Consider the following 15,588-nt stretch of genomic DNA (forward strand, 5'->3'; position numbering starts at 1 on the left):
CTAAGTATTATCAATTATACCAGTCACAGCGTTTTAATTAATTATATGTAACTTTAGATAAAACTATGGAAATGATAATTTTTTATGCTAATATTTTAGGAATTACCGATTCAATGGTCATGGAGTTAATACTCAATAATTTAAACCAATTTTAACTTTTAAGTATTTAAAATAACTTTGTAAACCATTGTAGATTTGAATTTTTTTTTAATTAAAAAAAATTTATTATTAAAGTACACTAATTATTATCTTTAATTATGCTGCAGTTTCTTCCCGAGCAAATTGTGGAACATATGTATCATTTTGAGCATGATCAACCCACCTCGCTGCATTCTAAAAGTAAAACCAATAATTATAAATATTTCATAAAAAAATAAAAAATCCATAAAAAACTTACTAATTTTTTGGCCCTTTGTTCTAACAAGGAGTAAGCAAAATGATTTAACTGCAACAAAAATAAAATAGTATGAATGTTAACAAAACATAACTTCTTGGTAAAATATTGATTCATTTAGTATAAAACCGTGATATACAGAGTAATTGAAACCAATGATCAACTAAAAATTTTAATATCTCTTTAAAAAGCTTAAAGCTCGTGCTGAAAGAGTTATAATGAAAAAAAAAAATGTATATAGCGTCAAAATTAACATGGAGGACAGATATTGCACAATTCCATTATCAGAATAATAAAAAGTTAATTTATTCAGATAATTTTAAAATAAATAAAATGTATTAAGTGTTTAAATTAGTGTTATAGACAATTGCATGTCTTTGGTATTATTAGATTTAAATGAGTATTTTTTATGTTTCTAGATTTAGATTTACACAAAAGGTATTTATATTTATAAGTTAGATGTAGAAGATGTTTTTAACATAAGCATATTAGTTTTAGGTAGTATTATTTGATTATAATCTAATATAGTAGTTAGTTAGATAATATCAATAAGTTCTATATAACTGAAAATTCAACATATTTTGTCTTAAGTCATGCCAATTGATTTTCATAAACACGATTTTTCATTATTACTGAGTATAAAATATTTATTTGTATGTTATAATTTATAATAATCAATAATTACCATCTCATAAAAAATAAAATAAATTATATTTACCATAATATTTACGGGTAAAGAGACTCCTTGAAATCTGTATAAATGACCATTTTTGGTGTCTAAACGATGCACCTAATGTAAGTTAAAAAAAATTATATTAAAACATATTTTTTTTTCCTTCAGTATAATATAAATGTAGTATTTAAAAAAAAGTTGTCTTAAACATACCGCAGTAATACTGCAGCGTCCCAATAAATTTGTATTGCCTATCATAGGTCCTTTACTTATATCAATATGATCATCAATTCTGTATAAAATCACCTTTTTATCTAAAACAATTATTATTATTTTTATTAAAATGTACGGATCAAATCCAAAAAATACAAGAACAAGAGCATAACAATAACAAATACTTATGTTCAAATAAGAAAGAAAGTCCTTATTTGTGAGTAATATAAGACACATACAAGAAAGTAAGATAAAGGAAACTTGTTAGGTGTGGGGGAGTTGGTTAACTCTGAAATTATACCAAGTGTACAATTTACTAATGTTATAGTTGATTCAAAAACCCTTTAATATAGATAAAAATAAACAATGTACATTTTATATACACCCAGTTTTCAATTTTTTCACTAGACAATCCATCATAGTTATTAATAATTAATAATTAACACCTGGGCATGAAACACTACATAATTGTAACAAGAAAAGGTTATAGTTGTCTCGAGGAAAATGCCCCATTGTCCCCATTTAACGCAATACAAATTAAAAATAATATCTATACTTAATATGACTCCAAAATAAAGTAGATACAATTTAATTAATATATTATATATTTTATAAATAAATATTTCACTGTTAAAAATAACATATTATGTCATTTTATCTATAATATACTGAAATATTATCTATCATGAAATTGTTAAAATTGGTATTAGAACATATAATACTATAAACTACATAACTGTATTACATAAAAACTACTATTTATTTTTGACTCACAAGACAAGTAAAACATTTTGCGCAGGTAAATAGATGACAGCAATCAAAACTAACATTGTTGCTAAGTCAAATGGGTTATAGAATGTATCAATTTGGACACATAGTTTACTTTTATCATTGGCCAGATTACGCAATATTAGGACATTGATTAATTTAGGTTTGTTTTTTATAATTATAAAATTTCCCACCACACATCAACAGGCTGAGTTATACATTTAACTAACCAAGTAAGAATATAATATGATCACAGAACCTGAGATTTAAATTGATTATTCAGTTCTTACCAATTGATTGTTGAGCTATGTTTGGTACTTGTTCTTTTTTAAACTTGTTTTCCTGGAATATGTCTAACGCAAGCTCTTCAGAAACAGCAAGTCTGTCAAATTTATAAGATTTTTGTGCGAATTTCACCATACTGGCTGATAAAATTCGAAGTTCATTTTCTGTTGGAGCCCATTCTGGTAAATTTGATAACTCCACATCATAAACAAAGCTTCCACTTTTAACTAATTTTCGAATTAAAAAAAAAAAATATGTAAAAAATTAATAATAATTTATGTACAAATTAATTTAATACAAAATATTGATATTTAATATAAATAATAAATAGTTTAAAGGATCAAGCGAATGAAAATTCAAATTTGTTAATCAATATATATGCTAATATTTTATACAAAAAATGTAGATATTGAAAAACAAAAATTAAATGACCAGTGGTGTATTTATGATGGAAGGCCCGTCATAAGAGGTTAACCAGAGAATTGTTATATTTCTATACATTTTCTAGAACTTATATACATGTATAAAACTACTAAAAGAGAAGTATAATATTTTGTTATTACATGCATTTAGTTTTAGAAATTGCATGTAAAAATATTTTTTTAAATGTATAAAATGAATAAAATATTCCTATTAAACAATTTGTGTAAATATGGTTTATCTGAATATAGAAATTAAAAGGAAAAAAAAGAAAAGAATATTCTATTACATTAAAGAACAATATTAATAACACTTTTGTAAAAACAAATTAAGTTTTAATAAGTGTTCAAAGAGCTGAAAAGAAATAAAGCTAATGATATTTGATGGTTAATTAATAACAAATAACAAACCATTAGGTGAAGGAAAACTATGTAAAGTTGGTTGAATGTCAGCTTTAAATGCTTTAGAAATTACAGCCCCCAGTATAAGCGAACAACTGCGCCAATATGCTCTGTTGAAATGATACGGGTCTGGTAGATATTGTGCATGCATGAAAGTTAGTTCACAGTCTGATTCTAGAGGTCTATGCATGTCCCATAAATGTGTGTCATCAATTAAGGCCAATCCACTTCTTTTAACCAACATTTCAGATATGTCTACAATTAAACAGGCAATCATAAATAATAATCAACTAAGTAATAATAACAATCTCACATACGTTGAGCACAATGAAAAGGGGTTGAAATACCCTTGTTCATGGACAATGTGACATTTTCAGGCACTCCAATGTATTTAACTGTAATCTTTTCAATACGACCAACAGCTTCTCTTTGTCGTTTCTGTTCTTTATCGAATAAATTATTTTGATAAGCTATAATTTCACTTTTAGGTTGAATATCTGCAGATGTGGAAACATATTTTATGGCTAAAAAAATACAATCCATTCAATATAATATATTTTTAAATGTGAAATTTGATATGTAGTAGACAATTTGTTATACTCACGACACAATGAACCTTTGTATTTTTTATACAAACAGCTACTGAAACGTTTCATTATTCTAGGATATATACATCAAACAAAAAAACGAAAAAAAAAACACAATAATAGAAACTCTTAAACCTTTAAACACGATTTTAGAAAAGTCAAAGATATGGATAATAAAAAATAATAATAGTATTTTATCATTTATCATGTGGAGAACCAAGAAATCACGATTAAAGATAATATACAGGTTATACACCGGTTTGATATGATGTGTTTTGTTCACGGACTATGATTATAATCATATTCCGTGGTTTTGTTCAAGACCGGGCAGACCGGCAAACTGATTCGTTGCGTCAACTTACTGGCGCTATTTACTATTTTGATAGAAACTCAACAATCCAAAAATTCCTATTTATATATTATACAATATACATAGACATACATATATAAATATATATATTTTATGTCTATAGGTTATTAAAGTCGTTGCGACAAGTCTGAAGCTGAATATTGATAAATATAAGCAATAAGCATTTCCATATCGCATTCGGTGTTTTACTGTTCTATGCTTTTAGTGACGAGCACAATACATTACATTATCACGCTGGCTGGACTGGTGTCCGTGAGGTAATTGTTTAGTTAGATGCATGGACACCTTACACTTATACAACACACTGATGTAAAAAATAATTATGTATAATATTTTTGAAGGTAAAATTAAGTTATGAGTGGGTGTCGATAGAGGAGCAGTCCTTGGTTAAGTTGTCGGTACCATTTTGATGCAAATAACTAGAGTGCAATGTGTGTAGGCGTGTAGCCACAGAATCTACGAACTAAGTCCCATTAGAAGTCCCGCGAACAACAAATAGATGAATGATCTCTACTAATGCACTAAGCAAATCGAAAATGCTCAATTAATACTTATTTGCTAGCAGTAGTAGTTAATTTTTGTCAGTTTGGTGTGGTATTAAAAAAATAATTAATAATGTTTCATCAACATAAAAAAAATTAATTTGCTAAGTACTATAATGAAAAAATAAAAATAAAAATTATTATAGAATAAAATGGGCTTTATTATTTCTTCTTTCTGTTGATTAATGTATCAAGTTATATTTATTAAAATAAGTAAAAATTGCTGTTACTTAATTTTTAACTGATAATTATAGATTGAAGTATTTTTTTTTTCATATCAACACAAATACATTTAAGTAATTAAGTAGATAATGTTTATTTTGATTAGGAAAATTAATTTCATACATCAAATAAATAAAATTATAGAAATAGAATTATTCATTTAGTATGTGAAGACATAGTAAAATTTACAATCTGAGATTTGAAAATAAAATCAATTTCATTACATTTTATTAATTACAATATTCACAAAATCCAAAAAATTAAAAAAAAAGAACTAAAATCATTGATTGCCGTGGAAGCGCTAATTTTAGCAAATAAATTCACTATAAAATATTTTTAATTACAATATTGATATTTTTAGAATTCAGTATTTACTTTAAAACTGTATTTGCTCGGATTCGGTACTCTACAAATAGAATATAACACTAACAAGACTTAGTTTGAACTTCACAGAACAAGTTCCTCAAGATTAAATTAGGATCAAACTTTTGTCTATATTCATACTTAAAAATAATTTATTGGTTCTGTCATACTAAAATATTGTAGAGCTTTCTGTAGACTAGTTTCTTCAATGTTATAAATAGGATTATTTTTGTTCAAAATGTTTTCCGGTTTACCAACAACACAACTACTGTTGTCAACTGCATGTTGAGCTATCGATAGGCCACTAAGAACGTAGCAAGTATGGTATACATCAGGTGGTTTTCCAGGCTTATCAATAAGGCCTCCACTATATCTATTCTGACAACATATGAGCACATATTCTTGGAGAGCCTGATAATCATACATTGACCACATTGGACGTTGATTTTCAGATTCTAAAAGTTCTGATATTACTGGAAAAATAGCAGCTTGCCAAAAAGAATAACAACCATCCACAAGTTTATTAGTTCGCCCTTGGAAACCACCTTCAAATGACATTTGTTTATTTGCTACCCATCGAAGAAGTGATTTCGTGTCACACATATGAATTGATTTAAGTAACAATAAAGATGAAAATCCACAAAATGTATATCCCCCGTGAGCTTCCACTCCTGGCACCCCACCAAAGCCTCCTTCGTATGTCTGACATCTGATCACCCATTGAGCACTTGATTCAAACAAAACATCAGAATATATGTTAGTTAAACGTGCTACAGTTGCTGAACAATATACAGCACGGACATCACATTCGCCATGTTTGTGCATTCTGAATGAACCATTAGGTAAACGAAGAGATACCAAAAATTTGTATAAATTCTCTCGATTGATCACTGCATATGCTTCTTCTGTACCAATTAAACATAATGCACAGACAGCAGCATATGTAGGAGCTAAGTGTGGCATTTGATTCGGTCCACCACAAAAACCACCAGATTCATGTTGACATCTAAAAAAAATTTGAAGATGAAATATAACTATTTAGGCTTCTGTTACTATACATTTTAATAACATACTTTGATAAGAAAGAAACGACATTAGATTTCTCTTCTACTGACAATTTACAGTTTAAGAGTGCGAGTGATTGACACAACCAGTAGCATAACCAAGGACGGCTGGAGTCAAGACATTCATAGTTCTCCGGTAGAGTAAACATATGACTTTTTATATAATTTATGTGATTTTGTTTGTATAAAACTGGAGCTTCTGGATCACATTGTGCTTTGGAACAAAACGATTCAAATAATTTTTCAATTTTTTTTTCAACTTGACTTTGATTTTCAGATGTAGTTGTTTCAATTGATTCATTATCTAGTTTAAGTCGTGGTACTGCTAAAAACTTGTTCATTTCTAAAACAAATCAATCAAATACAAAAATAGGTTTGTGCAGTATTGATACAAAACATTTCATTAATTAATTTCAACATGCAAAAATAAAAATCTTTCAAAAATATCACCAAGAATTCACATATCAGTACAGTGGGACTGTAATTATAATTACTTTGGAAAAAATTAATTAATTAATCTTTAAAATGTTTATTTCATTTATTCCTGTTAATTTAACACTAGGTTAACATTAGTAGTTAAGAAGTAAAATGTGGATATTTTAAATTTGTAAACATTCACATCAATCTAATTTGTAAATGCTTAAAGAAAATTATACCTTAATTTAGATTTTGTTTAGTATGTTTTTTATTTTTATATGCACCTAATATGTACAAATACACAATAAATATAATATAATAACATAATAATAAGCATTAATATGTGAAAAGTGCATAAGAAAACATTACAGGTAGAAACTAAATAAAAGTGATAAAAGTCAAATACGACACTTTCTGATGATATTATATCTAAATTCTATTACATTTTATGATGGATAAAATTTAACAAGTGCTTACTAACTTACTGTTACAGTGTTTTTAAATTAAAAAAATGAATTGTGTTTATATTACATCAAACTTCCTCTGTTTACTAACTAAAAAAACAAATAGAATTTAGGAAATATTTATTGAAACATACTTGATACACTCGTATGTAATTTAATATTGAAGGAACTCGGTAACAACCAGGAGGAAAGAGACAGCTATGAGATCAAGGCTCAACTGTCAACTGCTCAACAAGAAAGAAATCTATTATCTATTATCTATAGCTTTAAATTTATTATCTATAGATAAAATAAATATAATATTCTATATAATGAGGATGATAGTAGGGATATAGTAACAGTTGTAGAATACAGTAATGTAGTAGGGGCATATTGGATATTTCGTTATCAGTTTAAAAAACAAATCAAAAGTTGTAAAATTTTTAGGGCTAGTATTACAATCATGGGTTATCCTCCGATCAGTGTTTAACGGACTGTAAGATGAAATAACCAGTATTACAAACTCCGGTCAACTCTGTTATTGACCGTTAGCTTCCGGTTACGCTTACTAGCCGATATCGGCTGGTTAAAAAATGTGATGTACCGTTAATGCATCTGATTGGTTGTTAAATTGTTATGTTTTTGTGATTTAGAGTAATATTAATTTAATTGTAGTAGCACGGACTATGATTATACTGGACTATATATATATTATACTGGTTTCGAAAATATGATGAGGAGTGTATAGCGGGATGAGTCGCAAAATATGTCTGTACTCTTGATACTAGGTTTTTATGCTCTCAGGCGCAACCCGGTTTTTAATAACGATACTATCATTTATTCCTTGATAACACTATACCGCCTTCCGCCTCTTTTTAATAATATATTGAAAGTGAAAATAATTTATTCATTTATTCATTATAATTGTTATTTGATTTTTAATCTTCGATAATCGGCAGTTCGATACTAGACATTTTAGATTATGTTTTTACATTTGAAAATTTAAGATGAAAGTAAGGAAGTGTTCAATTCTGGGATATTCAAGCGTAAAAAAATCCGAAGATTTCTCTATTTAATGTCCAAAGAACAATTATTTTGCATGAAATTTGGAGATCAAAAAGTATATTTGCAAAGACTCTGTTATGCAATTTGTGTGTGCTGATCATTTTCTTCCGGAAGATATGGTATTTGCATACCACGGCTATAGATAATATGGTTGCGGAAATGCGGAACGAACCGTGAAAATGTGAAGCTCAAAACGTGTATTGGCTTTTACACCAGCACACAGAGCTCTCTAGGTGATAAATTGTATGACTTCATTAATAAAATATAATTATTCTAATATTTTGTTTCTGTATTTCTATCATAAATCTTGTTCATAGGCGGATCCAGAGTTTTATATTTGAGTGTGCCCGGCTCTTTTTTGTATTTATTTTTTTTATATTACAGAGGGAATGAAGCTGTAAACAAATCACATCAGATTAAATAATGATAAAATAATTAATAAATGAAATACAAATTACCAAAAGTGTTATTATTATTATTATTAGAATTTTTTTATTGTTATCAGTGCGATGTCGATTTCCATGAAAAGGCAATATTTTTTCGCTAAAAATAGTTACCACCACTATTAGACCGACCGTGACGTTTTTGTATTGACGACAATAACATTGAATAATATAATTTAACAATAACAATAAACAAATACGTCAATACGTGTAGACAGTGTAGTGATTTAAATTATAAATATACAGGCTTCATTAATAATGTAAAATAACAATATTATTGATAAAAAAAATACATGTAATTATTACCTATTTTTATTAAATATTTAATTATTTCAGACTGATTCTGAACACTTACAAAATCTAATATTAAATTAATGTGTATATATATTATATTATTAATTATTATTATTTAATTGTTTAGCTTTATAATATAAATATATAAATATAAAACATATTATGTATTAGGGTGTGCCTGGCACACCCGGCACACCCCGTAGATTCGCCTATGATCTTGTTCTTCAATTTAATTATTTATCTTTTTTATTTGAATTAAGCCTCAACAACTATGGCCATTGGCAACAATGGGTTTAACTCTAAATTATTTACATGATATATAAGTTACATATTAAATACTATTGATAAGGTTGGACTTGGTAATAAAGGTTATTATTTGTCTCTTCAATTTATTATACAGAAGTAAAATATAGTGATACAAAAATATTAATGTTCATCTATAAATTCTATATAAATATTATAAATAGGTAGGCATGCAATAAATAAATATTCAGGTTTATAGTCCGCAAATCTGCATAATATCATAGAACAATAATATAATTATAATGATCATATACTATAAATAGCCGTTGTACAATTAGTTCTATCAAATTCCGTAGATGGCGTGATAGGCTCGTCATTTTAGTCACGTGACTTTTCAATAAGATTCCGGCTCGGCTTATTGCGTTGTTTTATTGTTTAGTTTTACAAAAAAATAGTATAGGCCGTTCCGCAACCATATTTATCGATAGACGTGTTGGATACTCAATCCCACCGGATGTTGCTATTGTAAGAGTTAACATTTTTACATTGTTAATTATTTGTTATAAAATATTTACTTGTCTATAATCTACAGGAAATTGGAAATTGTTTGAACTCACTTTGGAAAATTTCTTTTCAGAATATGGACCAATTCAGTTTCCATGCCACGACCATAAAAGTGATGTACTAATGTCTATTATATCGTATTACATTATTACGAGAATGCATCAGTATACACTTATAATAAACAAATATAAAAATAAAAATAATGCGAAAAAAAAAGTTTTCAAAGCTTGTTTGTACCTAAAAACTATCAAAATATCAAATTTATATTTAAAATATTGCAAAGTTGTTATTATTTTATATTATGCATTGTCATCATTAAAACTGAATAATAGATGGCACTGTTTTCCTAAAACTCCCTAATCATTTTGACATTTCGGTTCCACTGATAATGCTTTGAGACCGGTCCATCATAATCGTAGTCCGTGGCTAAAACCATAGACCTATAAAAGAATCTTATATAGGTCTATAGCTAAAACTACCATTTTTTAAGGAGCCGCTAGCCACTGAAAATGTACTAGCCCTTTAATTTATTTCATCAGATACATTAGTATTTAGTAATAATCAGTTATCACTTATTATTATTAAACGTCCGTGGACTGCTTAGATCATGTTCTATTTACTAGTCCGTAACCGGCGTGTTGATTGATTTCAGACTCATTTTGTTTAGGGCCCGTACCCCGTATTACAATAGTAAGTTGAACTCCGGCTAAACCACGGAATTCGGCCGGTAAAATCAGTGGTTCAAGCATAACCGAGGTTTAAACTATGATTGTAAAACGGGTCCTTAGTCAAGATGATTACCAATTTTTATAAAATGAATTATTTAAACGTAATTTTGTTTGCATACATGATAAAAATAGTTTAATTATTTATGAGACATTATTGACATTTTTATTTAATAAAATGTTTTTTTTAGCCTTTTTTTTCATGTCTGACCATTTTTTGCTCACAATTGTTGGCAACACTGGTTCTCTGTGCGTTATGTTGTGTACTGGTGTGTCGTGTGAAGTTTACGGATTTAGTGGATTTACATCGTTTAGTTTTGGGAAAACTTTTTCATCTTTCGTTCGCGTCCTGCTGTTGCTCAAGTATCATTCTGTGCTGAAACGGTAATATTCAATTTTTCGATAATCCTATCACTTTGTCGTATTATCATTATCATTACTTACCGGTTATTATTATTTTTAATTTTTTGCCTTAAAAATTTAATATTTACTTGACGTTGTGTATCTAATATCTACGGATAATATTAATATATTATTTTTTGTGTAAAATGAACGTCAAATGTCTTGGGTTTTTGTTTATATTCATTGGTCCAGCGTATTCAGAGACTTACAGTGAAGAATTGTTCATTAAGCCCTTGGCTACCGGTTACGTGTACTCGTTTTTTCAGTTCACAATAATCCGTGAAGACGACTCTTTCAAGCATTCTACTTTGTTTCCACACTCGTTGGGAGACATAATCGATAGATTTCATGTAGCAGAACTCAATGTCGATCTTACATCCGGCCTGTGGAGACACAAGTCCTGGGGTTATCCGGCCGTCGACGCACCATCAGGCGCCGAGATATCTGCTCGTTTCCACAACGACACACAAGATGTAGACAAGTACTGGTATGGCCTGACAAACGCGTTGTCTGGTTTATTGTGTACGTCATTGAATTTTATCAACAGTGCCAATAGCTATGAATCATCCGCCGACAGGGTCTATCGGTATTCAAATTTACCTCGAGAAAATGTTTGTACTGAAAATTTGACGCCATGGAAAAAACTTTTGCCTTGTGATTCTACTCGAGGCTTGTCAAGCTTATTGAACTCTGGCCGTGTGCACAATGCCAACTATCATTCCTTGGGAATTCATTTCAGGCCATTATGTAATGCAGGAAAATGCAAATATGAACTCCGCCAAACTGTTTCTCTAGTATATGATTCTGTATTTATAAGTTTCAATAACAACTATGATTGGTCTCTTCGCAAGATGTTTGGCACTGGTCTGTTCAAGACATGTCCTTTGGCAGATTACAGTAAAATATATTTAGATACATCATCAAATATTAGCGTTCCTTATTTGATTTCACAAGAACCCGATTACTTTTTGAAAAAGAATATTGCTGTTTATAACCTAAATGGCATATTTCACTTATCTGCTATAGTCCCTAGACCAAAAATTGCTGTGTCTGAATTACGGCCATTACTGTACACAGATAGATTTATCACTGGATTTGGACAAGAATATGGAGGGCTAGTTACCCGCATATACAATGATCATAGGTTACCTATAATTGCCACTGTCATTGAGAATATCCCATGGTTCTTACCAATTTACTATCATACATTAAAAGTAACTAGCAATGGTATTCGTGTTACACCAAAAGGTTTAATTTATAAACCGGGGAAAGGAAGAGTACGAATTTACTATTTAGAAATAGTTTTAGAGCTTGCGCCGCGTTCGGTTACCGAAATATCTGTTCAGTTTGATTATGTGTTCTTGAAGTGGCAAGAATATCCACCAGATGCTAATCACGGCTTTTATATTGGCTCAGCTATTGTGAAAGCCACAATTCCGAGACATGCTACTTCTCTAACGTTTGATAAATCATTAATTGTTGACAATATAAATTCAACTGGATCCGATTACTTAATTTGTTTGAAAACAGAAAATTTTATCATTACACTACCAACTCCTGATTTCAGTATGCCTTACAATGTTATATGTTTAGCTTGCACTGTAGTAGCATTGGCGTTTGGCCCAATCCACAATATTACAACTAAACGACTGAAATTGACTACAGCTAAGTATGTGCCTGGTTTAGCATCTGTTGCACAAAAATTGTATGTTTGGTTGGAAAATATAATTTGGAGTAGAAAGAAAAACAAAACAGGAAAAGCAGCAAAAGTTAAAGTTTTTGCTCCTGAAGAGTTGAGTTATCATTCAACATTAGGTCATGTATCTGAAGAATTCATGAAAGACAAAGTACATTGTACAGAATCATAATTATATAACATTTGTTTTCACTGTGAATATTATATATTTAATTTGATAAAACAAATTTTATGTTTATCTATTACATGTATTTTAAATTTAATAACTTATTTTATGAAATAGGTAGTATAAACATATAGGTCAGGGATGGTAAATTCCTAACTTGATTACTAAAAATTATATTACTCATTATATTATATTTTTAATTATTAATAACGAGATCATAATTTTATTTATTTATATATATTACTTATTTCATTCTTAAATTCCATGCTTTAAAAAATTGTAAAGTGATGTCTTTTGCCATTCCTGATATAGGTATTCTAATATATATATTCTTATAATTATACCTTGAAAAAAACATTTTTGCAAATAAAATATTTCTTAATTTTATTAAATAAGTTAATGTGAAATGTTTTATTATTTTATTGGATTTTATTTACACGTTGGTATAATTAATTTATGTAAAAATATAGGGTTTCATGTTATAAATTATAATATTAATTTTAGTTATAAAATTCACAGTCCTTGCTATACTTTAATCTTTCAGTTGCTTGTATTAGTTGTGTTCTTTATATTTAGCAGGTTTTATTCTATATATTGATAGTGAATAGAATTTATTTTGTGTTACCTTTTACTTTAATTATGTTAATATTAATAATTAAACAATTGTTGAGTTAGTAATGTTTACCTACTATTCATGAGATTAAATTGTCAAAGTAGTAAGTACAGTCATTGCCACTTGCCGGATAAATTTAGATGGTGGCGCTTTTCGGTTGGTGTAGCCCAAACTAATTGTGGTGTGTTTCGACCGGATGGTGTCTCACTAATTTATTTATTATAAATGTATAAAAATAAATGAATCGGCTGAAAATCAAATACGGAGAACCTCTGGTTTTTTGTTGTCACACCGCCGCCACTGTTTCAATTTATCTGGTAACGACTTTTTTGTTGTAAAATGTCTATAATTGTCATATTATATTATTTATTTTTTAAAATAGAATACCTTATAGTCATTACAAATTTGGAAATAAAACCACTGGTACTATAATAAACATTTTAGTATGTTTATTTTTTATTTTGTTACAGATTAATCAATTTTATTTTACTATTTACCTTTTAAATATTAAACGACTTTGATAAAGTCTTTAAAAACAAAACTATTAGAAATTGCCGACGTAATTGCTTTCACTAATTTATTGTTAGGCTTGAATATATTATATTGGTTTTAGTGGAATCAAACATTAACAATTTTTTTTACTAAAAATATTAGTTTGAAAAAATATTCTATAATTTTGTTTTTTGATTTTTTGTGTTCTAGTTCTCTGATACCATTAAGAAATGGCGACTCTTGAAAAATTGATGTTGGATAAAATTCTTATGAAAATGAAAAGGTTTAACATGAATGAACTTAAACAGTTATTCAAAATTTTACATTTGAATCTAGAATGGAAAGATATTATCAATATAGTAACAGAATGCCGTTTGCGTTTAAGTGTAGCAAACATTGTATCAGTAGTACATCAGCATTTAAAAGATAGTGATTCTATTGATGAAACATACCATCGAGTTTTGTTAGTGGACGCCATCTTCCATCAAAATAGTCAGTGGTGGACAGTGACTATTGATAAAGTCAATAAACAATTGTTAGACAAAGAGATAATTAGAAATAATATTGAGGCTATGTTAAACAAATTGAATATTAAAGCGATTACATATGTTATGAAGTGTAATAAATTGTTTTGGGTGTTGATAGATATTAATGAAACAAAAAAAAAAAAAACCATTGTAAAACTGAATAATCCATATTTTTTCACCATAGCTCCAGGAAAAGTGTTTCATGTTTTTCACAAACCTCAAAACATTGATAATAGACTGTTGAAAATAGTTATAAAATCAGTCGGAGCCAGTAAATGTAAGCCCTACTCACTGTCGGGCAAAAATCTGCCGTCAATGGTAAGTTTGTTGGAAGACAAGAATAGAGGTAATGAAAAAAACAAGGAAATTCCAACATTGCTTAACAATTATAAAGAAGAAGATGTTCAAGAATATGTTCAACAACTATTTGGGGAAAAATGCAGGGTACTTAACGAGTTCACAATAAATGTGGAGAGTGATATGTCAGTATTCAGCAACAGCAACCTAGCCGGCAAGATTTGCAAAACCAGAGTGGTTCTAAAAGGTGAAAGTATTATTGATTGTGTCAAAGACATGATGTTGTCAGGTGTATTGCAACCACCATATCCAGATTGGGCTACAAAGCTACCTGTATTGGGTAAAAATTGTGTAAATATTAATGTACAGCCTTAAATAAATGTAATTAAATAATAATATATTATAGCTTTAAATGTATTTAATCATAAATTAATTTATTTCAATTTCATATTATTTTGTAGAAAAAGCTCGCCATTAAATATTGTCTTTAATCACTATTAATCATGAATGTGATTGTGGTATAGTTGTTGCGGGTTCTATTAAATAAACTTTGTGTACAGTTATAACAATTAATTTGTGGTTATTTGTTTTGTAATTTTGTAAATAAACATTTCTGTACAATGATATAGTTTGAAACTATTAAAAAAAAACTTAAGATGGGCATTAATGGTCATTAAAATAAATGAAAATTTTTAAAAGCTTTATTTTTCAGATTCGTGAACTAAGTCTAGTATGAATAGAAATTTATATTTTCATTAAACGAGAAGTTATGTCTCGTCAATTTGTCATACCTAGATAACATGGAAAACCTATAAAACTCCTAATTTCTGAATTAAGTAATTTTAAAGTAAATTCTAATGAATGGTAATTCTAATCATGGTATTAATGATTTTTAGAAT

General features: G+C 28.4%; 4 protein-coding genes across 7 annotated transcripts; 2 read left to right on the forward strand and 2 right to left on the reverse strand.

Annotated features, from left to right (window-relative positions):
- Positions 1-187: 187 nt before the first annotated feature.
- Positions 188-3,921, reverse strand: mRpL39 (mitochondrial ribosomal protein L39). The gene is made up of 8 exons (XM_015522447.2): positions 3,759-3,921; positions 3,472-3,678; positions 3,164-3,409; positions 2,339-2,560; positions 1,281-1,381; positions 1,113-1,184; positions 398-445; positions 188-333 (listed from the first exon to the last, which is right to left on the reverse strand). Exons 1-8 carry the CDS (start codon positions 3,808-3,810, stop codon positions 256-258), a joined length of 1,026 nt encoding a protein of 341 aa, XP_015377933.1. The 5' UTR covers positions 3,811-3,921; the 3' UTR covers positions 188-255.
- A 1,023-nt stretch (positions 3,922-4,944) lies between these two features.
- Fntb (Farnesyl transferase beta subunit) lies at positions 4,945-7,528 on the reverse strand. Of its 3 annotated transcripts, none has more exons than XM_015522425.2 (3): positions 7,205-7,528; positions 6,312-6,645; positions 4,945-6,244 (listed from the first exon to the last, which is right to left on the reverse strand). In XM_015522425.2, the coding sequence occupies exons 2-3, from the start codon at positions 6,641-6,643 to the stop codon at positions 5,380-5,382; spliced, it is 1,197 nt and encodes a 398-aa protein (XP_015377911.1). In that variant the 5' UTR covers positions 6,644-6,645; positions 7,205-7,528; the 3' UTR covers positions 4,945-5,379. The 3 variants fall into 3 exon arrangements, with proteins under 3 accessions (XP_015377911.1, XP_015377916.1, XP_015377904.1); XM_015522430.2 differs by having other exon boundaries at positions 7,197-7,528; XM_015522418.2 differs by having other exon boundaries at positions 7,318-7,526.
- A 2,071-nt stretch (positions 7,529-9,599) lies between these two features.
- LOC107171558 (uncharacterized) lies at positions 9,600-15,262 on the forward strand. 2 transcript variants are annotated; one of them, XM_089225239.1, is made up of 4 exons: positions 9,600-9,732; positions 9,800-9,888; positions 10,688-10,880; positions 14,076-15,262. In XM_089225239.1, the coding sequence occupies exon 4, from the start codon at positions 14,096-14,098 to the stop codon at positions 15,062-15,064; it is 969 nt and encodes a 322-aa protein (XP_089081365.1). In that variant the 5' UTR covers positions 9,600-9,732; positions 9,800-9,888; positions 10,688-10,880; positions 14,076-14,095; the 3' UTR covers positions 15,065-15,262. The 2 variants fall into 2 exon arrangements, with proteins under 2 accessions (XP_089081365.1, XP_089081366.1); XM_089225240.1 differs by lacking the exons at positions 9,600-9,732; positions 9,800-9,888 and adding an exon at positions 10,439-10,600.
- On the forward strand, positions 10,892-13,809 carry PIG-T (phosphatidylinositol glycan anchor biosynthesis class T). Its single transcript, XM_015522358.2, has one exon. The coding sequence runs from the start codon at positions 11,045-11,047 to the stop codon at positions 12,764-12,766; it is 1,722 nt and encodes a 573-aa protein (XP_015377844.1). The 5' UTR covers positions 10,892-11,044; the 3' UTR covers positions 12,767-13,809.
- Positions 15,263-15,588: the final 326 nt, after the last annotated feature.

The sequence above is a fragment of the Diuraphis noxia genome, unplaced genomic scaffold, assembly GCF_037042655.1.
Source record: "Diuraphis noxia isolate RWA-SAM2 unplaced genomic scaffold, SU_Dnox_SAM2 contig0004, whole genome shotgun sequence".
Taxonomy (NCBI): Eukaryota; Metazoa; Arthropoda; class Insecta; order Hemiptera; family Aphididae; genus Diuraphis; species Diuraphis noxia.

Coding starts and splice junctions, on each gene's coding strand:
- mRpL39 (XM_015522447.2), bottom strand. CDS start 3,810: ATGAAACGTTTCAGTAGCTGTTTGTATAAAAAATACAAAGGTTCATTG. Junction 3,410..3,471: donor CCCTTTTCATTGTGCTCAAC/GTATGTGAGATT, acceptor GTTTAATTGTAG/ACATATCTGAAATGTTGGTT. Junction 1,185..1,280: donor GACGCTGCAGTATTACTGCG/GTATGTTTAAGA, acceptor AACTTACATTAG/GTGCATCGTTTAGACACCAA.
- Fntb (XM_015522425.2), bottom strand. CDS start 6,643: ATGAACAAGTTTTTAGCAGTACCACGACTTAAACTAGATAATGAATCA. Junction 6,245..6,311: donor GTCGTTTCTTTCTTATCAAA/GTATGTTATTAA, acceptor AATTTTTTTTAG/ATGTCAACATGAATCTGGTG.
- PIG-T (XM_015522358.2), top strand. CDS start 11,045: ATGAACGTCAAATGTCTTGGGTTTTTGTTTATATTCATTGGTCCAGCG.
- LOC107171558 (XM_089225239.1), top strand. CDS start 14,096: ATGGCGACTCTTGAAAAATTGATGTTGGATAAAATTCTTATGAAAATG.